The 27,822-nt window shown below is 42.3% G+C and overlaps 1 protein-coding gene across 11 annotated transcripts in view; it reads left to right on the top strand.

The window, feature by feature from the left end:
- Positions 1–27,822, top strand: part of NPAS3 (neuronal PAS domain protein 3) — a 795,184-nt gene that overhangs the window by 343,743 nt on the left and 423,619 nt on the right. For all 11 annotated transcript variants that reach the window (XM_056850745.1, XM_056850750.1, XM_056850744.1 and 8 more), the window contains one exon: positions 26,785–26,867. In XM_056850745.1, the coding sequence (XP_056706723.1) occupies positions 26,785–26,867 (83 nt within the window). The remainder of the gene's footprint in view (positions 1–26,784; positions 26,868–27,822) is intronic.

Here is a 27,822-nt window from a genome sequence, read left to right as displayed (position 1 = left end):
GTGCAGCTACCACCATGACCTTTAGGATTCAGAGCCATAGGTGTGGGATCATGCAAGTGTTATCCCATTAATGAAATATTTAAAATGCTTCAATACTCCTCAGAAGCTTGTTATGCAGTCAACATTTATGAAGCTAAGTAAGTTGGTATGAATCTACAGATGTCCAATGTTTATAGTTGTCTAATTTTCTAGCCAAAATAAACTATGATCCAGAGATGCATGTAAACACCATCTCAAACACCATCTCATTCTCAACTGCTTTCTGCACTCTAGCAGGGAAGAAGAGGGAAGGTATATGCTCATTGACTCCAGCAAAGAGAGGGTAAACAGTATTGCCTGAACTAAGGAATGACGTGAACAAAGTTTAATCCTGTTTAGTTCTCCCCTCCTAAGCAGGAGTCTCACAGCCCATTCATGAGACTTTGGCAGCCGGGGACAGTGTGGCTGAGGGGCTGCTGCGGCGCCTCCAAAGCAGTTCTCCGGCAGCCAAAAGGCTTTAAAAAGTCTTGTAATTTTTTTTCAGCGAGGCTATGCCAGCAAAAATCTGACGCAACGACGCTATTGTGGATGGCATACCGGGGCAAAAGGGGTCAGGAAGCTGTCTACTGGCAGCTTCATCCCCTGGCACTCCCCGGGAATGCCCCCCTGGGATGCCGGTGCGGGACTTTGCACCAGTGGAACACCAGTGTCCCTGGGCCACACTGCTGCAGCAGCGCAGGGAGGCCAGCATGAGCGGCCCAACGCTGGCGCTCCTGCCTCTCACTGCAGTGCAAGTGGCCCAGGCACCGGCACGAGCCACCAGGATGCCAACATGGGCATTTGCGCTCCTCCTGAGCTCTTTCAGGCCAAGAGCTCAGGAATGGGCTATAACTGTAGTTACTCTGTGTGCCTGCATTTTTACTTCATGAGTAAACAGAGTTAGTTTTCAACATGGCAGTCTGTGCAAGAAGGGCGAAGTAAGAAGTGAGGCATGCATGCAAGCCCATCAACAGGCTGTTTGCACATATTTGTACATAACTAAAAGACATCATAATGCAGCCTAGGCATGTGGTAGCTTGGCTAGTTTCCTGGGACTGGGACTTTCAGAGTTTATAGGGAGTAGCTGAGAAAGCTCTGCCCTCCATATCTACTTTGGCTAATAACAGAATGCAAAGCCAACCATAAAGCACATGCAAGTTTGTGTGGCAAGAGGCAGTCTACCAGATTCTAAGCCCTTTAGGGCTTAACATTTTGGGTGGAAATAAGAATAATTTCGAGGATGGAGGTGGCAAACGCTGCTGAGGCAGATGTTCAGGAGACAACAGTGTACATAACTCTCCCTTAAGCATATTCTTTTTTAAAAAAAATTCTGAATTTAAAGGACAGTTTAGGGATTCTGTGGAGGCAACTGCTGTCCACGAAACTCAGATAATTAATTGACAGCTAAGTTTCCTGAATGCGTATCCATTCCATGCACAGTTCTGTAGAATTTTACCTACTATGGGATAATAAAGGGAACTTATGCCTTAATTGTGGTATATACCTGAGTCTCTGATTGGACACAGACATTTTTGGAACATGGCTCAAATAGCTTTTGGAAATGTACAGTGGAAAACATTGGTAGCTTCTATTTTGAGTTATAAAAATATGAAAGGTATAAGTTCCACATGACAATTTATCACAAAGAATAGAATGTCTTTGTGATTCAAGTAGCTCATTTTAACTGTTTTTAACTGAATTAATCCAGCCAAAAGCTGCATTAACTGTGTCACATTCCCTTAACCAAAGGCATGTAAACCCTAGAATAGACAGCTGTTTGGCTGTACCAGGGTGGGACCCCTGCCCTCAGCAAATATATCTGATTCCCCTACATGGCCACTTGGCTTCTTATTCTTGCAGCCATATGTTTGGACAGCGTTTTGACTGCTTTCTAGTTGAATGCATCGTTCCACAAGGACACAGGCTCCAGTTCCTGATCGCTTTATTGGGATGAAGTTGCATGTTTGCCAGAATCAGCTTTGGTTAAGGCTTTCTTCAGTGGCTGCAATACTGGTATATAATATATAAACAAATCAATGTTCATGAATATAAATAGGTACAGTTTTAATTAGGATTTTACACTGCTATTTTTCAGGTGTTTTTTTTTTTTAAGGCCCAAACCTAGAGCTTGATAGGTATTATAATGAACTGCTGTACTTTTGGATCCTTCCAAGTTGTTGATGCGCCAGGGAACACATGGGAGCAGGTCAGAGGCCAAAGCTGAGCAGAAGGTGGGGGTAATGCCGGCAGCCAAATAGAAGATAGGAGATAAGGAGAAAGCATTTGATTTTTATGGTACTGGAGGGAGGCTGGGTACTCAGGTAAAGCCTTTGAGTTGATCAAAAAGATGGTTGAAGTGTTTGTGTGCCCTAGGAACTTCTCTAAATAAGCAAGGGGGAAGAGTTGGGTTTATAAATAAGGGTATACTAGACTGTAAGGTGTTGTTTATGGAAGAAGAACTGCATTAAGTTAGAGGTTGATATCACTGGTTGTTCTTGTGATAAGAGGGGAATATGGCAAGGCAACAGAGTACTATGCATAAGAGCACCATGGTGAACTAACCAATATAAGAGATAAGATGGTGCATGATTGTCTCAGTTTCTCTCTGACTTTTCCTTGTGCTATTATTTATCAGGGCTTGTCATGTGCAGCACCTCACTGTTATTAATGATCCTTCTGGGTATGTCAACACGTCACCAACACCACCCCCCTGGCAAGAAACACAGAAAATACCCCAAATATCTATTTGCTTCCCTCCCATTACAAAAAAAAATCTTAATGTCAGTGGAGGCACAGGTCACAGCTGTGGCCTGGATGGCTTTTTACCATCTTCACTGGGCCCAGCAGTTGGTGCCTCACCTCTCCCGCCCCTACGATGATGCATGAGTCGGTCACCTCCAGACTAGATTACTGTAACTCGCTCTATGTAGGGCTGCCCTTGAGACTGATCTGAAAACTCCAGCTGATGCAGACTGCTGCAGCGAGGCTACTTATGGGGACCCCGCTGCAGGTGCATATTAAGCCTGTGCACTGACTCCAGCTGGAACATCAGCTGAGATTTAAGGTGCTGGTTTTGTCCTTTAAAACCTTACTCAGTCTGGGACCTTTGTATCCGTGGGACCACTTCTTTTGGGATGTCCTCAGAAAACATTACAAGCATTGTCGAAGGCTTTCACGGTCAGAGTTCATTGGTTCTTGTAGGTTATCCGGGCTGTGTAACCGTGGTCTTGGTATTTTCTTTCCTGATGTTTCGCCAGCAGCTGTGGCAGGCATCTTCAGAGGAGTAACACTGAAGGACAGTGTCTCTCACTGTCCTTCAGTGTTACTCCTCTGAAGATGCCTGCCACAGCTGCTGGCAAAATGTCAGGAAAGAAAATACCAAGACCACGGTTACACAGCCCGGATAACCTACAAGAACCAATTACGAGCACTGAATAATAATTTGCTGGTGGTCCCCAGCCCAAAGAGTGTCCGGCTGGCCTCAACCAGGGCTAGGGCCTTTTCTGCTCCAGCCCATGTCTGGTGGAATAGTCTCTCTAATGAGACCAGGGCCCTGTGGGACCTTAAGGATTCCCTCAGGGCCTGCAAAACAGAGCTATTCCACCAGCCATATGGTTGAGGCCAGCTGTGGTTCTTTCCATCAATGCTGGCCTCCCTATCCCCCCCCCAAATTTATTATTATTACTTGGGGGCTCTGACTGCCCACATACCCTACTGTGGCTTATATGCCATAATAAGCACACTGATACACACTGATGTTGTTATTTATTGATTTTATAGGGCTGGTTTTATACCCATTGTTTTAGTAGATATTATTGTGATTTATTGTAGTTATTGTAAGATTGTGTGAGCCACCCTGAGCTCGGCTTTACTGGGGAGGGAGGGATACAAGTTTAATAAAATAAAATACCTAACAATCAAAAACAAAGACACAACCTAGCTTCCAAAAACAAATGTGTGAAGCCCTAAACTGAGGCCAAATTACACAACAAAGGGAAGACACCCTTCAGTCCACTGTCTTCTTTCTGGGTGTGGTCAAAATTCCTTTTCACCTGGCTGCTAAAGCAACTGAGCCCAAGCAACCTGATGAAGCCATCATTTCAAATGGTAAACAAGTGTGTGTGTGTGTGTGGGGGGGGAATAGGACCACAAAGGGCAGCACTTTCCCTCACCAATTGTCTGGGAATCCCCTGGCTGACACTCCCCAGCGGGACTGGTGCTTTTTGACCTCTACCTGGTGCTCGGCAATAAAATCATAGAATCATAGTTGGAAAGGGCCATACAGGCCATCTAGTCCAACCCGCTGCTCAGTGCAGGATCAGCCTAAAGCATCCCTGACAAGTGTTTGTCCAGCTGCTCCTTGAAGACAGCCAGTGAGGGCTCCCTCCCTGGGCAGCTGATTCCACTGCTGAACTACTCTTACTGTAATGTCCAGCTGGTACCTTGCCGCCCATAATTTAAACCCATTATTGTGAGTCGTATTCTCTGCTGCCAACAGGAATGGCTCCCTGCCCTCCTCTAAGTGACAACCTTTCGAACACTTGAAGAGAGCAACCTCAACCTCCTCTTCTCTTGCCTGAACATTCCCAAGTCCTTCAGCCTTTCCTCATAGGGCTTGACCTCCAGGCCCCTGATTATATTTGTCGGCCTCCTCCACACGTGCTCTATTCTGCCCACATCTTTTTTGAAGTGAGGCCTCCAGAACTGCACCCAGTATTCCAGGTGTGGCCTAACCAAAGCAGTGTACAGTGGTACTATGGCATCTTGTGATTTGGATGTTATGCCCCTGTTAATACACCCCAAGACCGCAATAGCCTTTTTTGTTGCTGCATCATAGTAACTGCTCATATTCAGGTTACAGTCCACCTGTACCCCTAGATCTTGTTCACACACAGTGTTACCCAGAAGTGTATCCCCCATCAAGTATGCATGCTTCTCATTTTTGTTATCCAGATGTAGAACTCTGCACTTGTCCTGTTGAATTGCATCTTGATCACATCTACCCACTTTTCCAGTGTGTTCAGATCTTGTTGAAGTCTGTTTTTAACTTCTGAGGTGTTCGCTACTCCTTCCAATTTGGTGTCATCTGCACATTTAATGATCATTTATAAAAGTATTGAAAAGGGCTAGAACCAAACCCTGTGGGACCCCTCCGGAATCCTCCCTCCAATCAGATGAAATGAAACCCTGTGGGACCCTTCCGGACCCCTCCCTCCAATCAGATGAAATGCCACTGACAACTATTCTTTGAGTGCGGCTCTCCAACCACTTCCCTATCCCCCTAACTATCCTAGAGTCTAGTCTGCAATACTCCAGCTTATCTGTCAGAACATCATGGGGGACCCTGTCAAAAGCTTTACTAAAAGCACAGTAAACAACCTTGATGGCGTTCCCACAATCCAGTAACCTTGTAACTCGATCAAAGAAGGGAACGAGGTTGGTTTGACAGGACCTGCTAGGAATAAATCCGCTTCCCCAGATCATCAAATTGTCCATCAGATGCTTGCAGATTGACCCCCTTTAAAATTTGCTCCAGTATCTTCCCTGGGACAGAAGTCAGACTGACTGGCTTGTAGTTTCCTGGGTCATCCCTCTTCCCTTTTTTGAAGATTGGAGTAACATTTGCCCTCCTCCACTCTTGTGGCACATCTCCCGCCCTCCAAGCCATCTTGAAGATGATGGACAATGGCTCTGCAAGCTCTCTAGAACGTTTTTTGAGCACTCTTAGGTGCATACCATCTGGTTCAGGGGATTTGTACCATCCAGTGCAGCCAGGTGCCTCTCAACAACCTCTCTGTCCATGTCAACCAGCAACCCGGACTCCGTGGCTTGCCTAGTACCATCTCTAGATGAGCCCGTTCTCTTCTTCAAGGGAAAAAAAACTTAGGCAAATCAGGCATTAAGCCTTTCTGATTCTCTCTGTCCTCTGTCAGAGTTTCTCCATTTTCACCCGTGGACCTATCACCTCTTTTACCTTGTGTTTGCCCCTCACATATCTGAAGGAGCTTTTGTTGTAGCGAGCCTTTCTGGCCAGCCTCAACTCACTCTGAGCTTTGGCCTCTCTGATGGCGGACCTACAGTGCATAGCAACCCGCAGATACTCTTCTTTAGAGATATGTCCTTGCCTCCATTTCTTGAACATTTCATTTTTCTTTCTTAGATCTTCACGGAGTTCTCTGTTCATCCACATTGGCTTCTTGGACCCCTTTTATGCTTCCATCTTGTTGGAATAGTGATGGCTTGAGCTTGCAAGACTTCTTATTTTAGGAGAGCCTACCATTCACTTACTCCTTTCCATTCCAGAATTCTTGCTTATGGAATGACTCATCACACCTCTGAATTTGTTAAAGTCTGCCCTACTAAAATCTAACATACATGTCTGGCTATGAACTTCCTTGGTCCTTCACAGCAAATAGAATTCTAGGAGGATGTAGTCACTTCCCCCTGAGGCCCCCACCACCTTCATCCCTTCTACCTACTCTTGCCTATTGGTTAGTATTGAGGATTGCCGAGCCCCTTCTACCTCCATCATTTGAAAAAGCTGTTGGCCAGATCAGGCAGATCAGGAAGTTATGTGATTCTGGACACTTAGCAGAGTTTGTCTTCCAGCACATATCAGGGAAGTTGAAGTCACACATAACTACAAAGTCATGTTTCTTGGATACACTGTCAAGCTGCTCAAGAAGAGCAGCATCCACCTCCTCACCCTGGTCAGGGGTGTTTTTCCTTCCTTCCTTATCCTCACCGAGATACTTTCCATTGAGCTGTCACCTGGCTCCTCCAGTATTTCCAGACAAGCAAACGTCTCTAATGCAGTGCCACTCCACCTCCTCTTTGACACTTTCAGTTTTTCTTGAACAACTCATCTCCATCCACTACTACATTCCAGTACTGGGAATCATCCCACCAAGTCTCTGTAATGCCTGCTAAATCATATTCCTTTGACTGCATTAGAAGCTCTTCTTATTGCCCAAGCTTTGGGCATTGATACATAGGCACCTGAAGCCCCACACCTTTGGTTCCATTTGACCTGGCCTTCCCAGGTGGGCCTCTGCTGTTTGCTCTTCTTCAATGAAACCCCTGTGTTGGCTATCTCTTTTCCTTTGTGGTGTCAGTTTAAAGCCCTCCTGATGAATCCCCCCTGATGAATCTCATGAGTCAGAACTAACTTTATTCCAAGTGGGATCAATCAAGTCAAAACTGCTGAAGTAACTGGGCTCAGTCAACCTGACAATGCAAACAGGCAAATATGAGATTTTTGTTGATGCTGCAATAGTGCTGGTGCATACAGCACAAATAGTGCAACATCCAGGACCTGTACAATGGGTATGGAATGAATAGCCTTGCTTCACGGTGAAATCTGTCCTCTGCAAGCTAAGAAAATATTACTTCCTGGCAACAGAAGCACTACTTTTATAAACCTCATACAGATCTACCATAATAGCTAAGCAACAACTGAGCATTCCAGGTACAAAGATACATATATCTGGAAGAGCCCCATAGTATTTTTACGGTGCTCTATGATCAATAATGAATGCTGAGAAAATATTTTCCCCCACAACTGCATTTTTTGTTAGTACTCTGGCAACAATATAAAAACAATATAACTGTGCTCGTAGTATCAAGACTGGTAGTACAATGATATGCCTTATCCTAAAGGCACTGTTGTATTTCACTTCTCTGCTGTTGTATTTTTAATTCCATTTTTGTTGTTGAAGTTTGATGTCCACATCTGTACATTCACTTTGCATTGACATTCCAAGAATAACAATATTTCTGTTGGAGGTCTATCACATTTAGTAATTGAATCTTCAGCTTCCTTCAGTTTTTTTTGTAATATGATACAGCATTTAAGCTTTTGTCTAAAATTAGGTTCTTGCAGCTACAAAACTACTTATGACTCACACTGTTTATCCAAGAACACATTTTTTGCTGCTGCTTATGCTCCTAGGGCTGTGTCTACTTTTTATGTGGTTCCTCACATGGACCCAGGTTGTTCTAAAATATTAATTTTCCTATTTGACTCAAAGTATTTTTCACCAATTTGAACAGTGTTTAAAACAAGCAATGTGGGAAATATCATAAATGGCATCTAGTTAGCCTACAAGTTGTCTTCTCCATACAGCTATGAGAGGGCTGTTGAACTTAACTGAGCTGGATGGTCCATGTGCTACTTTCTTAATTTTTAATTCTTTCATCATCTCTTTTCTAATAGAGAAGACCAGTAAACATGGCCAGAGATTAATTGCTATACATCCAACTGCAGCATGTCATCCTGCCATATTGTGCTGGCCAAATCCCATCAAAAACAATACTACTTTCCCCTAGTTATCAGTCCTTTCCCAAACCAAATCACCATCAACAGTTCCTGTCAGCCATCTAAATCCCATTCTCATATGCCACTGCTTGCCTTCCATAATCATTTTCAATGCCAGAACAGCTGCTTCCTTATCCAACCAGTTGAAGCATTCCGCTTGCCATCGTGATCCATTCCACGCCCTTTGCCCCTTGACCGCAAATACATTTATATTGCTAATTCCACACACCTTGAAATCTGTGCTGCTTATTTTAAATAGGATGGCAGAAATTATGATGTTGTTACCTGATATGTTTGCACTTTTGTCCCACTAAGAGTTTTTACTTCCTTAGGCTGATCATGGTTCAAATATACCAGTATGTGTGGATGTGATAGGAGTGTCGGGAATTGCTTTGGGACACCAAATGGCACATGATCTTCTGACCTTTCATTTGACACCCTGAACCAAGGACTAAGGAAGATCAAAGCATTCTGATATTGCTGCCACTTATTCTTAAGATTATTTGTAAGGTAATGGAAAATGTTGGAATGTATTTCCATGAGATTTTAAAGAACTGTTCCCACTGATAGTAAATGGCACAGTCTCTCTGATGGTTATGATTATTGGTAGATATAAGTCCATATTAACATATTCAAAACAATTGCAAGAAATTAGCACTTTTTATCAAAATTTCAAGTATTAAATGCTTCTGTCCACACTCCTAGTACATGCATCTCACTAGTCATTAGCGTTGCCAACCTCCAGGTACTAGCTGGATCTCTCCTGCTATTACAACTGATCTCCAGCCGATAGAGATCAGTTCACCAGGAGAAAATGGCTGCTTTGGCAATTGGACCCTATGGCGTTGAAGTCCCTCCCCTCCCCAAACCCCGCCCTCCTCAGGCTACACCCCAAAAATCCCCAGGTATTTTCCATCACGGAGCTGGCAACCCTACTAGTCATCATGATACTTACTCTAGAGAAGTAACACCAGTGTATATGACACACTAAAATAATATATTATTTCAGAAGAAATAGCCCTATGCTCAGGGCTTCATGTACAGAGAGAGAGAGAACACAAGTAAGCAGGTACTAGACAGTATTTCTTCAAATTTTTCTCTTCCCATCAATAAAAGCACTGTGCAATCATTAGCCATGCCCAGTAACGTGGGCCCATGGAAAGGTTAAAAGCTGTCCCAGTGAGTAGTCCTCTGAGAATTTTCCTTTCAGGCATGCCATTGAAATAATGGAGTTCACCTGAGCCCTATGCGGCCCCTTACTTGGACACTTTTTTATTCTGTCCTTCCATGTCAGGTAAAAAGGATCCATGGACCAGTGGTGATCTGCAAGTCATAGCTTGCACCCCCATGCTCTAGGAAGAAAAACAATAACTAACTAGTTAAAAAGGATGATGTGATTGTCAATGTGATAATCAAAAGCTGAATTTTTCCACATTTGCTGAATGTCTTCCTGGCTTCATGAGCTCTACAATTACTATATCCACAATAGCTTAAAAGAGAAAGAAGGAAAGTTGTTTTTAGCATTTTAAAGATCACTATAAGAAAATAATGTTCAAATGGAAACCCCTTATATCTCCTTATAAGTATCACTAAATTGTTAGCTACAAATTATTAGAAGGGAAAAAAACCATCATTACCATTATGTCTTGGCCAGTTAAAATGTTGGAGGTAGCAAACATATGGGTGGTAGCAAAACATATTTGAAACTTTGTACGGTATTTATTCCAATATAGGACTAGGGCGTTTTCCAGATATGCCATTAAGAAAGGGAGGGGGGCCCCACGTTCGCATAGAACATCTAGTTTATAACAAATTTTTCATTTAGATAATGTACTGTTGTCACAGATACAGTAGCTAGTTTACAGCTTTGTGGTTTTATCTAGGCCTTATATGAATAGTATGATACTATTCCTTTCAGAATATGTTATACAAACTATTACTTTTAGAATATTTTTTAAAAAGTAGTTGATTGGCTTTTTCAGTTTTCAGAGTAACTGGCTCTCTGTCCCAGAGTTTTAGATGCCTTTTCATTATTGCAAACTATCCTGGTTGATGCTAACCAACAATACATAATTTCAGATAATTACCGTATTAGCAGGGGTTTTTTTTCCAAGTTGTGAGTTGCTTTGTATCTTACTTTTTAGGTAAGGCAAAAGGCATAGATAAATTGCTGTCACAAGAGTGATGTTTTCCTGCCCCCTCCTTTCATTTGACAGTAAACTCAGTTGAGAATCATTTTGTGTGCTGTATTAGTCTCTTGCTATTAGTCTTACTTTTTCAAAATTGAATTTCCTTCTATTGCTCACTAATGGGGATATGGGTTTTTTGTTTTGTGCGCTTTCTCAAAGAGAGCGAGAAATGCTGGTGGCGTTACTGGAGGGGATCATTTTTACATCATTTACAGATCCCCCCCCCCTTCACTAGGAAATGTTCCTTTTCTGTCTAAGTAGAGGAAATCTTCTACTTCTGGCACTTTGACACATCACTGACTGTTAGAGAACATGAAGCCACTGTTTACTGCTGGTTCTTGAGTGTTAAACAGCCCTCCACTGCTTTTATTATACCATTAATTGCACTTAATGCAGCTGCATTTCTGGTACGCTTGGCTAAGCTCTGAAAATTAAGTAGAGGGTACTTTGTTATAAAATTCACTGTAATGAGCTCTGGTGGGACAGGGTCTGTTAAGTTTGAAATTACCTCAGGCCATTTCCAGAGGACTTCTTAAAATATTTCATGTCTGTTGAAGTTTGTAACTAGATAAATAGCCTGGGATAACGTTGGCATGGAAAAACTACTGGTTAAAATATGAGTGTTTGTAATGGCAGAACACTCGTATTTATTTTCAGCATCTGTCATCTTTAGCAATTTGTTAATGAGAATTTTTTTTTTCTAGCTGCAGGTACAGGTTTAAGTTAGCATGTGTTTGCTTATTAATCCCCACACAGTCATGCAATTGGGATTCTTTGGGATTCCTGATAGTTTTGTTTCAGATGGTACAAGAATGAACTGCACTTTCTCATACAATCCTCCCACTTTCCTGACCTTCAAAATGCAGCAGCTATCAGCTGACTAATGTAATGGGTCAAACACTCTCTCTGTATGGAGTACAGACCTCTGGAACTTATCTAGTCCTTATCTATTTATCCAATTTGTTAGGAAACAATATTAAAACATTAAAACAGTACATTTATAGTAAAATGTTTAAATATATGGTAACCAGTGAGGAATTCAAGTGGAGTTCTTCCAGTATTCCTAAGGAAAGTAATGGCTTTTCAGCCAGTGCAATTCCAGATTGACTAATTTTCTTGATAGTTTTACCAATGTGTTCAAACGATCCTTATACATTCATCAGAAATGGGTTCAAAATTAATTCCCTTAGGGTTGAGTAGATGTCTCACTGGGATCAGTATCACTTAGTTTTCGATTCACCAGAACAAATCAGGTTAAGGATCTCCTACGGTTTTAGTGCACTGATTTTCTATTTTGTAGATAAAATCAAGGACATGGTAATTAGTGGCCTCCAAGCCTGAAATTCACATACCATTATTTATTTTACTGATGCAAATTTTGTTCTCTGGGTCTGTTCAAAGCCTCCAGTCACAATATGGGTCAAAATCCTCACAGTGCATTCCTGAGCAGAATGCCTGTGCCGGGCTTAGGAGGCAACGCAAAAAATCCATGCAACCCTCATAGGGTTGCACGGGAGATACAGCACCTAAAAGGTGGTGCATCTCAGAAAAAATAAAAAGGGGCGTTCCCAGCCTGAAAGGGCTTTGGAGTCTGCCTAAAGGTGGCCCCGTCCCCAGCCCTGTGCCGGAATGCCCCAGGAATGCCTTCCGGGACGCCATTACGCCCCGGGAACGCCTCCCGGAACAAAGGCACGGCCTTTGCTGGTGTTCGGACACTGCTGGAAGGCCCCAGGGTGGTGCTGCTGCAGCAGCATCCGGCATCCCGTTTCCGGGCCTTCCTGCCAGCGTGCGAGCTACTAACGCCGGTGTAAGTTGCCTGGACACTGGTGCAGGGGTCCCAGACGCCGGCGCGGGCCATGCCCGGCCTCCTAAAGGACTTTCGCCCTGGACACTGATATTAAGTACAACATCTGTTGTCCAGATGGGCTAACAATGAACATGGTACAGCCCATCATCATTGTAGAATCAACTGGACAGGGATACTCTAGGGAATATTGTTACATACCCACACACATGCGTTGTCCTGACTTGGATAGCCCAGGCTATCCCGATCTCATCAGATCTTGGAAGCTAAGCAGGGTTGGCCTTGGTTAGTATTTGGATGGGAGACCACCAAGGAACACCAGAGTCACTACACAAAGGCAGGCAATGTCAAATTACCTCTAAATGTCTCTTTCCTTGAAAACCCTACGGGGTTGCCATAAGTCACTGTGACTTGAAGGCAATCCCCCCATAACCCCCCCAAAAACTATGCATTTTTTATGCTTCTGTGTGTTGAGTGGGGAGCTTCTGCCTGTTTATTGTCTAGAAAGTGAGTGTCATTTTGTACCATGAATTTCAAAACGGGAAATTCCACAATGTCTGTTAAATATATACTTTGTAATGGGAGACTGGGCTTCAGAATGAGATTACATGTATATAATTTCAGAATCCTGTCCTTGGAAAGGAAACACACACACATTACTGATAGTGTTTAAACTGATTGTGACCTTTTAGGAAAAAGACTTTCAGTCTTAATGGAAATCTCATTGATGATATCAAATCAGTATGCTTTTGCAGTGAAAAATATATCTTCACCATTGAGAATTATTAGAAAAGAGATGGAATATAATATAGCAAATATCACAGCGGCATTGCATATAACACTATGGCACAGCCACTTTTAGTATATAGTGCTGCCTTATCTGAAAAATAATTTTATAGACATGACAGTCAAAATCATCTTGGAGTAAAAACATTATTTACAAGAATGGTAAAGGACTTGTCTTTGTTTGTTTTTTGTTTTTTTTCCAGTTTAAAAGTATAGTTAGAGGGAACAAGATATAGATTTGTAAAATTGTGAATGATATGGAGATAATGTTTTTTTCTAGAAATAATCCTAGAAATTGGAGTCCTCCAATAAAATTGATTGGCAGCAGGTTGATGACAGACAAAAAGTCAGATTGCTTCATGCAGTTAATAATTGATAGGGTTTCCAGCTCTGGGTTGGGAAATACCTGAAAATTTTTGAGGCAGAGACTGGGGAAGGTGGGGTTTAGGGAGGGGAGGTACCATATTTTTCTCTCCATAAGACGCACTTTTTTCCTCCTCAAAAGTGAGGGGAAATGTCTGTGTGTCTTATGGAGTGAATGTGCGTCTTATGGACCCTAGCCTGGTCCATCTGGGACTCCCAGAGCCGGACGGAGGGACCCCCTCTCCTCCCGCCAGCCGGCTGGGCACGCTGGAACAACGCGAGCCGGCTTTCCCCACCCCGACGGCCAGCTGGGAGGCGGGCGGGGCGCACAGAGCCGGCTGGGCGCACTGGAACAACATGAGCCAGCATTCCCCACCCCGACGGCCAGCTGGAAGGCGGGCTGGGCTCACAGAGCTGGGCGCGTTGGGAGGGCGCGAGCCGGCGTTCCCCGCCCCGACGGCCAGCTGGGAGGTGGGTTGGCCTGCACAGAGCCCGCTGGGCGCATCGGGGCGGCACGAGCCGGCGTTCCCCGATCCGACGGCCAGCTGGGGGGGGGCGTCTTATGGTCAGGTGTGTCTTATGGAGCGAAAAATACTGTACTTCAATGCCATAGAATCCAATTGCCAAAGCGGCTATTTTCGCCACGTGAACTGATCTCTATTAATTGTAATAGCAGGAAATCTCCAGCTAGTACCTGGAGGTTGGCAACCCTGATAATTGACCCCAAGTTGTACTTGTGATCAGTGACTAGGTTTCTCCTAAAGCATCTTTCACCTCTTTTCCTGGTAGTGGTGTGTATCCAAGGAAAAGAGGTAGTTTTAAATACCAGATTTCTGAACTGATTGATGTCCTCCCAGGAAGGCTGATTTACAATTATCTTCCTGTGCTTTAAATGCAGAAGTGATTTTGATCTGATGTGGTTTTGATCTGAGATAAAGGGTTAGCAAGTTTTGTGGGAGTACAGGCCTGGGCATGAAGTCTGTATAGCACTCTGCTTAGTGACTGTGCTGGGCTAGTAAGGAAGACATTCAGTTATTTGAACTGAAATGAATGAAATTTTATGATATGACTTAAAGATGAGAAAAGGTAAAAGAATAAAGTGGAAGATAAAGAGGGATTACAGATTGGTACATGACCAGCTCGGGGGCTGTGAGGTTAGCCTCCTTCCAGGTGGCAGTGGACCACACAGCAGGCTTCCGTCCACGTAAATAATCTAAATGAAAAACAAATACTTACATGTTGGCAAAGGAATAAAGGTACATGGTTTCATGGAAATATGATTGAGCTGGATCTATATTTCTGGTTTTGCATCCCTAAACATCCCACTGCCTCTTCTAATTTAACGTTAAGCTACCCAATGTCTTGTAGGCCTTTAAAGCATAGATAGTCTTCATTAACAGAGCCTTCAGCAGAAGCTCAGAACAAGGCGAGTGCAATGGCTCTTCGTTGGGGTTTTGTCGCTTGAGGGGCCTGGCTCTGTGGCTTGTTTTGGCGGTGGCTCATCAGCTGGGAGGCGGGACCATGTAATGGCGGCTCCCTGCTGTGAGTTCTCGCTGAGTCCCAGCCTCCCCTCCCTCTGTTTCAAACGGGCCAATCAGGGCCAGGCAGGGGAGGGGCTTCCCGGCCGGCTGTCAACGGACCTGAGGTTTTTACTCAGGTCTACTAGCTGGGTATTTATTGCCAGACTGCTCATCTCCCTGCTCAGTTCTCCAGTTGCTTTTGTCCCACCCTCCCTATATTCAGTTGTTGTTGTTGTTGTATTTCTGTGTTGTCACAGCTTTAGAGGTTGGCAGTTTTGGCATGGGGCTGGATCCAGTTTGGGGGGAAAGCTGGCCTGTGTCCCCCCATTTCCCCACTCTGGGGACCCTAATAAGGGGTTTGGGGGGAGGCCTGGATTGGTACATGACCAGCTCGGGGGCTGTGAGGTTAGCCTCCTTCCAGGGTGGCAGTGGACCACACAGCAGGCTTCCGTCCACGTGTTTCCTACATACTGCCAATCCAGGCAACACCCAGCAAGTAGGCTGGGTTGTAGGAGGACTTCAGTTGACAGGCGGGTCAGCTGATGCCTGGATCTCACCCCTATGCTACGCCAATGCCTACTGCTGTAACCAATAAAGTTGTGGCCATTATCCTCCATGCAAAGACTCTGTGTATCATTTGCTAAGCTCAAGGAGACCTTGGGCTGGGTCAGGTGTTGGTATGCATGCTTAGGGGGAGTGGGCAGGTGTTTGGCTGCTGGCTCCAGGCTCCCTAAATTAGCACTGTGTCCGCAACTGAAGATATGGATATTTTTAGAGGAGTGTGAAACAAAGCCTTCAAGCAGCCAAAGACTTCCACTGAATAAACGCAGAGATTCCAAGACCCATCAAGTCCTGTTCCAAAGTTGTTGTTCACCCACACTAGCAGCGGTGGGGAGGGCCTTACACTACCATCTCCCTTACTTTGTCCCTTTTGCATGTTAATTATTATCCAGTGTTTATGTCCCTAGCTCACAAAGCTTAAATGGAGACACAAGAAGAGCACAGCATACTTTATACTTATACCATCCTGTATTATGAAATTTACAAAATCTCTTCAACCCTAACATTTGGAAGAAATCTTGGTGAATTTGTAAACTCACTATACTATGAAGGGAAACATGCTATAAGAATAGGGTAGGCTGCTCTGCGTTGGTGAGCCCAAGGAGTGTTTGGTGTGTGGAGCCTGGAGAGAGTGAGAGTCACTTTGGGGTGAGCATCTGCAAGTGACGTCATGGCTTCTGTGGAGCTCTGGGCATTCCTGCAATCTGTATCATAAGGACCAAAGAGACTTCCCTAGAACATGCTAGACACTGCCCATTGTTGCTCCAGCTGTTCCATCGGGTGATTGCAGTGGGAAGAGTAAAGGGGGGGTGGGAAGTTGCCTTCCATGGGCAGGCAACTGTTAAGCCAATGTGAGAATCAACCAGCCATCACAGTAGTCAGGAAACTTGGGAACCTTATGGCTTTGTGCAAAAGGTGGTGAAAATGCACCATATTTCCCATCCTATAGCTTTCTGCAAGAGATTGAAACAGATCCGTTTTGGAATGACATGCTGTATTTTCCATTTCTACACAACTGTTCTTAGTGAATGAAATCTAAATAAATGTCATTCAGTAGTCAATTACTTCTGTTAAATGACCACATCAGTATTCGGAATGCTGCTGCTGTTATTTTGGGCAGTTAACACTTCAAGCATGCCAATAACATTTACTTTCACACAGCTTGATTGTATAGTAGTGTCATATGTTAACGAATATCAAGTGATCAGTATGATATTTTTATTGGCTTAACCACAGTTGAAAACATATTGCAAGGTATTGTATTTCTTCTATAAAATTGTTTTTTAGGAATAAGTACTCAGTGCAAAGGGAAAAAATGGGAATAAATGGAAGTTACTTAGCATGTGTTATGATTCAGATCTTATGTTCTGTTGTCTGATGGTTACTGGAATAAAATAGGTCACATTATATAGTATATTAATTAAATAACAGCTGAACTGCCCTTGCTTTGTAGTGATAGCTGCCTCTTTGCTTTGTTTTTTAAAGGCCTAATCTTGCAAGAAAACAAAACACGATTGTAAAGTGAATACATTCCTGACCTTAGTGGCACTATAACTGAAACTTCCTGGGCAATATCAATCTGTAAATTAACAAGATACCCAAAGCAGCTTACACCATTCTTCTCTTTTTATCCCCACAACAACCCTGTGAGGTAGGTTAGGCTGAGGGTGTGTGACTGGCCCAAAGTCACCCAGTGAACTTCCATAGCAGAGTAGGCATTTGAAGCTGGGTTTCCTAGATCCTAGTCTGAAATTCTAACCACTTAATCACTTGGGCTTTTGCAGGGTGGCTGCTGTTCAACAGTAACAAGCAGCCAGGCCTGGGTGAGTCATGCAAGTCACATGATAGTAGTTGCCCAGTGGTTGCTGCCTGACCTGGCCCAATGAGTCCTCCCTCAAAGGCTAAAAAATCCTGGAAAGGGCCCTGTCCCTCCCCCTGCCTTTCACTGACAGAAACCAAGCCTTCAAGGTTGGCAATACTGTTGTGCTTGCTTAGCAACAGCCACTGAGGGCATCTCTTTATTAAAGTGGCAGGTGCTCATTTAATCATTTTGGTGGGTTTTTTTAGCTATAATCTGTTTTGGTGCTGCTTTAGCCAGAATCTGGAAGATGCGGGCAAAACGCACAGGGAGAGCGAGGTAACCTCTGACATATGGATAAGACATGCATAATCAAAAGGAAGCCACGAAACAGTCAGCGGGGTGCAGGGAAATGTCCCTGCATAAAAGGCCCAAATCTCCCTTCAGGATCTAGTTATTTTACTTGAGAGCCAATTTTACTGTATATATTGAAGTCATCCACACATATCAGTTACCCTATTTTACCATTTTTTTTGTTAAATAAGACTTTGTTGTCTTGTTTGTCAATTCAAATATCTAGGAAAAAATTGTTTCTATTGTTACAAATACTAGGTTTCCCAATAAGAGCCCTTTAGGGAGCACGTAGCTTATACATTTTCTTCAAAGCAGTTGCATCAGAGCCCTCCCCCCACTCTCACCCCATAGCTGCCACAACACCAATCCAGTTTTAAGTATCCACAGGTGAGGCCAAACTTTTTACCTGACCCTTTGACTCCTTTTGACTCTCCCTTTTAGACTACGTAATCAGATCCTGGACTGAGACCTTGGACTGCCTTCTGCTTTGCCTTTGATTCTGTTATTGGACTCTGGAATGTGATCTGAGAACCCCTGTCATCAGACTGTGTGGTTACTGGGACTTGCTGTCCACTTGGTGGCTGGGACACATAGCCTCTCCACCTTTCCTGCCTCCTTTCCTTCCCATCCACCAGCCAAGCTACCTTTATCTTCTGCCCATCTTCATTTTTTCTGCCCTATCCAACCCCTGGTACCCTCTACCCAGGAAAACTGTAGTCCAGTTGTGCAGTGCTGGTCGTCAAGATGGGCCCAGTTGCACAATGAGGTATATTCAAGGACTTGAGGACACCTATTTTCCCTGTCACAACTTCCCCATTCTATTTCCTCTTTCCCTCCATCTGGCAACCCTGATATCCTTACCTTTCTCTGCTTCCTTCTCTCCTTCCCACCCACCCACCAACTATTTATCAGCTCCTCCATCTTCAGCTATATTTATTATTTATTTACTTCATTTATAGCCCACCTTTCTCCACAGTGGGGACCATATTTCATTTTAATCTTTCAAAAAAGTAATACCAAGCCATCTTTTGGGGGGAAATTGCAGCACAGCTATGTCAGGGAAAACACATAACCAAGACAAAAAAGGACTATTATGGATGCTTCCCCCAAATGGTGCTATTGTAAGGAAGCCAGAGAGGAGCAAAATGGCACATGGAACAAGGTCATGAAGCCTCTGATGCAGGATATCAGGTTCTTGCACCTGACACTAGTTTTAAAAAAAAAATACCAGAGGAGCAGTTCAGAGGAACAGCGGCCAAGAGTGAACTGCTGTGAAAAAAGGAACAGTTGTGTATATCTTTCAGGGATTGTTCAAAGATAGCAGTGTTCATTCACACACACAAAAAAAAAACCCCTAAAAAACAAAGCTGGTACAGCTCTACTATAGAATGCACTTAAGAAATGAACGGGAGAAATTACAACTTGAAAAGAAAAGCAATTGTTCTGAATCCGCAGCTGTTTAATACCCTTCCTAATCAGTGAATGCTAAATTGTACCAATCCATATACAACCCATGAGAGAGCTGTTCAGACACAGAAGCTGCAGGTGAAATGACCTGTAGTAAAAATAACTAGTAAAAATGGATACTAGTCATGATGCATACCTGTTGTCTCCAGGATCAGAGGAACATGCCTATTGTATTAGGTGCTGTGGAACACAGGCAGGATGGTGCTGCTGTAGTTGTCTTGTTTGTGGGCTTCCTAGAGGCACCTGAGTTTGCCACTGTATGAACAGACTGCTGGACTAGATTGGCCTTGGTCTGATCCAGCATGGCTTTTCTTATGATCTTATGACCTTTCTTTTTTCTGTTTGAACCTAACCTCCTTGGCAAGGATAACTTATTTTTGCAGCTGGAATGCTTTTTATTTGTTTTAGCTGGAATGCTTCTATGGGGAAAGTTGTTTTCTGAGGCCCAACAAATACGTGTCAGTAACAGATTCCACAGAATGTGAGCAAATGATCTCTCTTCAGCAAAAGGGGCTTTCCCACCCACTCCTACTAGGTGTTCTAATTGCCATAACAAGAGGACATGATCAGCACCTTCAAAGGCTACTGAGAGGTACAGAATTATCAACAATCAGGATTTTTCTCTGTTATCTTTTAAATACCAACAATCCACTAAAGCCACCAGTGTTCTCTCCATATAGTGTCCAACCTGGATGTGACTTATGTAGATGTGAAAGTTCTTTTTAATTTTTTTTAATTTAAAGTATACAAAAATTTTAAGTATCATTTTTCCTTCTCATTTTCCCACCCTTATAAATAGATAAAAAGCATCTGGAAGACCAGCAAAAATAATTGGCTTGTTGCAGAGTCAGTTCTTAGGAGAATCCTGGGTTAATTATACTCAGTTCAGTTTTGGCATTTGATTCAGGTTTCTTCCTCAAAATGTTGATTGATTGTCCCTCTTCATTTATTAGCGTTCATTATAACTTTCCATGCCTAGATGACATGAAAACTAAAAGAATTTATAGTAAAATTATAACACCCAATTATAACTTCACTTCCAAAATAAAGACTGCAAAGTCTTCTGTTCTTGTTTGTGATCCAATTTAAGTACATATTTGTGTATGCATTTGATTCTGTATAATAACTAAATTAAATTGTGATTTTATATGATTTATCCTTTTTAAATTGGTCACTGCCCAACCACACCAAGGGGAACATGCACGTGTTGTAACCAAATGGAACCTGGAACCATTTTCAGACCTCTGTTTCCAAGACCATCAGTATTCCCAATCACTGTAGGAGATATATGTAGTAAGATTGCTGAAAGGTTCACATCGTAGCAAGTAGCCATGTTACAAGGCTGAGGTCTGTGAGTCAAGTGTAGACTCCTGTCTACACTTGAAGCTGCCTTATAATGAATCAGATCATTGGCCTATGGTCAGTATAGTCTCGTCTGACTGGTAGAGGCTCTCCAGGGCATTCACATCGTGTACTGACTGATTCTGTTACCTGGAAATGCCAGACATCGAACCTGGACCTTCTGCATGCAAAGGAAAGGCTCACTGAGCTATGACCCCATGTTCTGCTTCCTAAAGGTGATGGAGGCATAAAAAAATACTTGTTGTGTATGGATGGATCTGTGTTTAATATAACCCTGTTATGTAATATATTATACAAGTATGGGATCTACAAGGGATAACAACAACAACAACAACCTTTTCTTTGTATCCCACCCTCTCCCAGCAAAGTTGGGTGTGTTAGGGCATCTCATTTTCCCCTCCCCCACTATTCTTTTCCTTTTCTGAAAGCCCCCATAGCCTTTCCCTGTTTCCTCCCACCCATCTGCTGACCTACCTTCTTCTATCTTCAGCATTCCCTCCTTCCCATTTCCTGGCAGCCTCTCCCTGAGAAATCTCTGGCCCAGTTGTGTGATGTTGGTTGCCGGGCCCAGTTGTGCAATGGGGAACCTGCTAGCTTACCTGCCCCCATAACCATCTTTGCCCTCTACCTGTCTTGGAATGTGAAAATCTTTAAATTCTCCTCCATGGCCACACTGAGAATGATGCAAATTTTAAAATGATTTTAAAATTGCTGAGCTAGTATTTTTAAAAAGTTATTCAGAGCTATATCATTTAAAAAGTAGCTTGATAATGTATAACTTACTGAAGGTTTTTTTTAAAAAATGTCAAAGAACCATACTAGAGTGACAGATTTGGCCAAGAGGTTCTAAAAACTATAACATACTTTACAGAGACTGAAAATCTCAGGAACTGAATCAGTCTCCATGTTCTCATCATACTAGTAGCATACAAAAGCCCCATGGATGAACAAAGCATTAGATTGGAAGTAATAAGCTTGTGCCTGACTTACTCCAGCATTTTCAGCAGCTGTTACAAATGTCATAAACATGAACCTCTGGGATCAAACTGGGAAGGGGACATTAAGACAACAGATTTAGGCCTTTTTGCTTTACCAGCTAGTATAGTCTGACACTGTATAACAGTTCTCTGGCACAGGAAAGTTAATATCCTTTACTCCTTCCCAGGATATAATCTGAAACTAACAATTTGTGTTTCTATCAGGTCTGAGGTCTGTTTTCGTGTTGTGTTGTTTTACTTACTAGAGAACTGTCAAACTTAGTTAGGAAACAAAGATAGCGGAGCATTCATTCTAATTTATTTTTGCTACTGTTTCTATTTAATTAAAACGGAATTCTCCAAAATATTACTGGACCAGTGTGGACCTCTGAAAGGCTCCATTCTGCTAGAGCCTTCCCTGTTTCTCTCATTCAGAAATAGAACCTTAGCCATGCTGAAGTAGGAGGAGAATCATGGCATCGTGGACCAATCAGGGCAGCTTCCTGATTCAATATATTCTGTGCCAATAAGAACATAAGAACATCCGATATATTTTGTGCCAATGGCCGTTTATGCTTGGTAATTAGCTGCGTGTTCTAAGCTGAAGTGAGTTCTTCACACTGAACCATCATTTCAGAAGTCACTGAGAAGCTGGCACATACCTGCTTTGCATTTCTTAAGAGCCCCTTTAACACGACCTTTTTTATTTGCTCCGCCCCCACCTCGAAGCATCCACTCAAGGAAGCATGAAGAATCACAGCCACGGGTTAGCTATGCAAACAATGATTGCTAATGGCTATGCAAACGAAGGAACAAAGGAGCAGGCGAGTGGGAGGTGGAATTTGTTTGACTTTCTCCTCTTGCATTGGGACCATGAATAGGTATTTTAAAGGTCAGATTTTTAAAAGGAGCTTTGAGCGAGCATCAAAATCGACCATGCACAAATGGTCATTGTAAAGTATCTGGCAGTTGCTTTGCATTAGGTGTTCTTAACTATAACTATCTTCAACATATTTTTAATGCCATCAAGACACAGCTGACCTATGGCAACCCCATAGGGTTGTCAAGGCAAGAGACATTCAGAAGTGGTTTTTCATTGCCTGCCTCCACATCATGATCTTGGTATTCCTTGGAGGTTGCCCATCTAAATACTAACCGGGGCCGACCCTGCTTAGCTTCTGAAATCTGATGAGATCAGGTTAGCCTTAGGCAATCCAGGTCACATTTTTAATGAATAATTATTAACAATGTGAATATGGCAGGGGGAAAAAATTGTTATAAAACATGCAGTAGTTTTCAAACTTTTTTGAATCTAGGGATACCAGGCTTCCTGCCTCCTTGCCCACCAGTACCTCGGGTGCCAGTGGTAGAACGATGGAGGAGAGGAGAAATGCTTGCTGGTGCACTTATGTCACTTCTGGTAAAAAGCATAGATATGCTGTTTCACATTCAGGTCAATGGAACAACCCTATCATTTGGTGGCTGTATTGAAAATCCTTTTACTTCATTTGATGGCAGTATGGGAAGAAGTCACATGGCAGATGTTCAGCTGATCTGCATAGAGAACCATAGAGTTTTGGTTGAATTCTAGAGTCTCACCTGGTGTGATGATGTAACTTCCAAGTCATGGCAGGAGTGACATCATGCTGTGGACACCAATTCCACCCAGGAATTTCCTTCCACCACTCTGCTGAGCGGCAGGGGGCAATGAAAGCTGGGGATGTGAGATAGCCCTCACCCAGCAGAAAGCTGGCAACCCTAAAAGGGGTTTTCCAAAAGCTTCTATATGACACCTGTATCCTGAGACTCAGTCCTGAGTCTAATAGCCTGGCTAATGTTAACAACACTAAAGGATTTCATTCTTGCTGCCTGGAGGTTGGGGCTACTGCAAGAGTAGATAGATAACAATAATGCCAGGAAGGTACCATGACCTACCCCTGCCCTTAGAACAAGACACAGTGATTTTCAAGTATCAAACGACTGACTATACAAACTTGCAAAGCATCTTAAAATATTTGAATAATTCCACATAATTTTTCAAGAGGCAGAAAGCTGTGGCTTTTCTTGTTTAGTAAATGAGAATTATAATTAATACAAACAGTTCTTAACAGTAATTATAACTGAATTAACGTTAGCTTTTACTGTTGAAAATCCAGTGCTGCTGTATCAAAAGAGTGAAAGCTTTCCTCAACATGCATTCAGTTCCCACAAGCAATGAAAAAGAGAGGTCAAAGTTAAAGAAGAAAGGATTTCTTTAACTGTGTTTGTTTAGGTTTGCTTAAGGGGGATTTAATTAATGATGAAAGGTCTCAAATAGGGCAGACAGGCCATTCATTTTGTACTCTCTAGCAACCTTATTTAATTTAATTTAATATGCTGTGAAGTTGTGTTGTACTTCACCAAATGCCTTGAAATTGTAGAAGTTAATTTATCTTTGGGGAAATGAGTGACAGAAGGAGGGAAGAGCAAAATTATTTAAGATCAGAGATGTGGAAATCACCTTCTGGAGCAAAGACACAAAAATAAAAGGCATTACTTTGAGACTAGATGCTACTGTGGCATTTCTGTTCAATTTCTGAGTGAAATGAGTGATTATTATGACATTACATCCCCCTCACAAAAGTATTATTTCAGTAAACATTCCTGTGCAAAGTACAGAAATATCAGGAAATTTTCTTTTGAGTTGTTTTTATGTGTGACCTTGATTTCCTTTCTAAGATCAGATGAAAATGACACAAAGTGTTGGGTTTGGAACATTCACCATCTCTAATTTCTGCTGGGTATCATTTTACTCCAGCAGTAAATTCTTTATTCAGTATAAATAGCACAGTGTTTCCTGCAAAGAAATTACATGTAACATCCATAATATTACACTTATAAACCAATATTTCAAGGCTCCTGTCATTAGGTGTCATATCTCTTTGCCTGCTTATATCAGATTTGACGTTTGATATCATAGAGCACACTTACAAATCATTGCTCTAAGATTTCTTTTGACTGGATTGATAGATAATCTGACTAATGCCAATGAGCCTCTCGATACTTTAATAGCCACTTAGGGTGGGACAACACATCGCATATAGTGCTGCTATCCTTCTAACAGACTTTAAAAGAAATTATCACATGCAACCACTGGGATTGCAATTTCAAGGTGATACTTGAAGCAAGAACTGTGGGTGGGTGGTGGGGATGTTAACCATCTTTTGGCATTTTCTCACAGAAACTCAAGAGAAAATGCATGGGTACCCATGACCTTTCCCTAGCAGGTAAGCAGCAGTTGGGTATCACCTGTCGTATTTCAGACATGGGAATTAATATATAGTAATGAAGAAAAAAACCATCTTGAAGGTACATAGCATGGCAGTATGAACACTAAACTTTCCGCATAATCTCATGCCCTTAAAGATTTGGAGTTGTTCCTTCTGTGTCAATTAGGGCTGAAGTTTTAGATGTGTGTAGGACATTTAAGTCTTACTTCACCTATTAATCCGCCCTTTCACAGTTCCACTCTTCCAGTTGCTTTTACCACAGTCCAGGTCCCAGATCCATGGTTCTATTATAAATATGGATTTGGAATCCTTGCTGCAATAAAGCAGCTGAGGTAGGAACATCCAGAGACGAGTTTGAAAAATTAGCTTGCAAAGGACGTCTTGCATAGACATTATTATGTGTTCCTGTTCAAATTTAAAGTTGGGGAGGGGCAGTGGCTCAGTGGAAGAGCCTGTGCTTGGCATGCGGAGGATCCCAGGTTCAATCCCCGGCATCTCCAGTTAAAAGAGCCAGGCAGTAGGTGATGTCAAAGACCTCTGCCTGACACCCTGGAGAGCCGCTGCCAGTCTGAGTAGATAATACTGACTTTTACGGACCAATGGTCTGGTTTAGTATAAGGCAGCTTTATGTGTTTTCAAAATAGTTCTGGTGGCATAAATTCTCAGATCTTCAAAATAAGGTAAAATTTGGGGGGATACTGGGGGAAGAAACTCCAGTGAAATATTTTCTCTTTCTTAATGAGTGGAATGCTTTTAAAGACAAGGTGGCCATGTGTGGACATACACAGCTCTTGAATCCAAGATGCATCTCTGTACCTAGAACAAAACCTGATCTTCAGGCAGGGCTCTCATTGCTTTTCAACTGTTGCATACCTTCTGTTGTACTTTTGACCTGATTTGTGGTTGACCTTTTCATCGCTCCCTCAAACCACTGTGACACATGTACCTACAGTTTGGGTAAAAAGTGCCTTATTGCCCTACCTTGCAGGAGGGAGAAAAAAGGAGGTGGGCAGAAATGGCACCAGAACAGGAAAATGGAAAGTTTCATTGAGATCTTAGCTCTCTTTAACCAAATAGCAAAAATTAAGATACAGGTACTAAGATTGCATAGTATGCATCAGCTTGCAGTTTTCTATCAAGTATTCGGTATATTTGCAGTATTGCTTGTACAAAACTAAGGCATTCACAACTTTTAAATTCCATAAATATGTCAAATATTGCAATGTTATATGCTACGTATGTTACAAATTATGCACTTTATGTTGTTAATGCAGTAATATTAGTTCAAGGTTAACAGGAGAGTAAGTGTTGCTTTTTTTTCAATTTCCCCCCCCCCCAAATTTCTGTTTCTTTCTGGTTTCAAAGTTTCCAGAAATTTTAGGTCTCTACCTTAGCTACATCAATTATTTCCCTTCCCTTGGCTGATATATTTGAGCAGCTTGTGTAATTTGGGCAACGTTATGGTGGGAGGGCTTGCACAGATCTCCTACTTCTCCTAACCTCCCATTTCTGAATTCCGGTGTGGTGTAGTAGTTAGAGTATTGGACTTGGAATGAGAAGCCATGCATTCAGATCTCCATAATCATGAAACTGACTTTGGATAGCTCCTGCTCCCCTTTGGCTGAGGAGTAGGTACCAGAGTCTAGCCCTGGGAGGATTCTTGGCAGCCACTCTTTCTCAAGCTAACCTACCTCAGAGAGTTGTGTGAAGGATAAATTGGGAGAACGATGTACACTGCCCTGAGCTCCTTGGAAGGAGAATGGCATTCAAATGTAATCAGTTGTAACTGGCACCATGCACATCCATGACCCAGAGGGCAGTGGAGGCACTGGGCTCTGTTGAACCCTAGGGGGATACCCCAAGTGCTTTACTGTATAGTAACATTTCAGTTGTAAAACTGAACAAAAAATATAACTAATATATACAATAAATTGATCTCAGATTAGGGATGTGATATGACAATGTGCAGAGATTGCAACATAATTGCTTTTTTATTCAGTTATAGGTGCCCAGCGCAGGAGAAGCCCCAGTGCACTTGCCACTGAAGTATTTGAGTCACATTTGGGAAGTCACATTTTACAGGTAAAAAACAATGGCTTTACAAAGCAAAAAACGTTCAGCATACTTAGTAATAATCAGATCTGAGATTCCTGTAAGTTATTTGGATACTGTGTTTTATTATTGCCTCATGTATGATGAGAGTTTTCACAAATCCGTTTTTGTTTTTTTTAGAAAGCCATGGTTGAAAGAATGTTAATGAGAGAGGGAGGGCAAGTATTATTTGTGCTGTAATAATGTAGAGCTCACCCAACCTAGTTGCGTTGCACTGTGCGGTAGCTGTTGGCTCCCCAAATGACTGTGTGTGCTTGTATAAATCTTTATTTTGTGAACAGATTTTGTGTTTTGTGTTTGGGGTTTTTTTTGGGGGGGGGTCTTGTTCACATGTAGGTTTTAATTTTCCCCTCCTACTTAAATTATCCAACACCCTTTTCTCTCTTTTATTACTGTTTTGAGTGTCACTTGAAAATGATACTTATATTCCTCTAGAAGATAGCATGTCTTCCAGAATTTAGGCACACTAGATACTCTGTGTGGCATTGCACAAAATTTCATGACACTGTATAGCTGTTGCTAGCAAATGTCGAAGCATCCTGCATGAGCTTCTGTTTTGTTATGACACAGGATTCCAAATTTGTATTGAAAATAGTAAGATCAAAATGGTCACATCTTATGAGCATATAGAAGATAGGTAATAGGTGTTTTTCAGAATCTTCCTTCATATGATGGTATATATTAATGCAATGAAAATAATTTTAATGTATACTTGCTTATTCTGTTCATTTTTCATTGAATTTAATTTTTAAACATTCCATTTAAGGTAGATTTCTATCTTTCCTTGGAAATTCCCTTTGAAAATGTGGGAAGACATTGGACTTCAAACATTTAAAAAGCAGCTAAAGATTTTAGTGTAGAGTCAGAGAATGCACCTGATATTCTACTTCATAACTAAAATTAATATAATACTGAATATTTGGTG

The sequence above is a fragment of the Euleptes europaea genome, chromosome 6 (assembly GCF_029931775.1).
Source record: "Euleptes europaea isolate rEulEur1 chromosome 6, rEulEur1.hap1, whole genome shotgun sequence".
In the NCBI taxonomy this organism is placed as follows: domain Eukaryota; kingdom Metazoa; phylum Chordata; class Lepidosauria; order Squamata; family Sphaerodactylidae; genus Euleptes; species Euleptes europaea.
The sequence above is the reverse complement of the archived record's forward strand: the minus strand, read 5'-3'. Positions and strand labels throughout refer to the sequence as shown.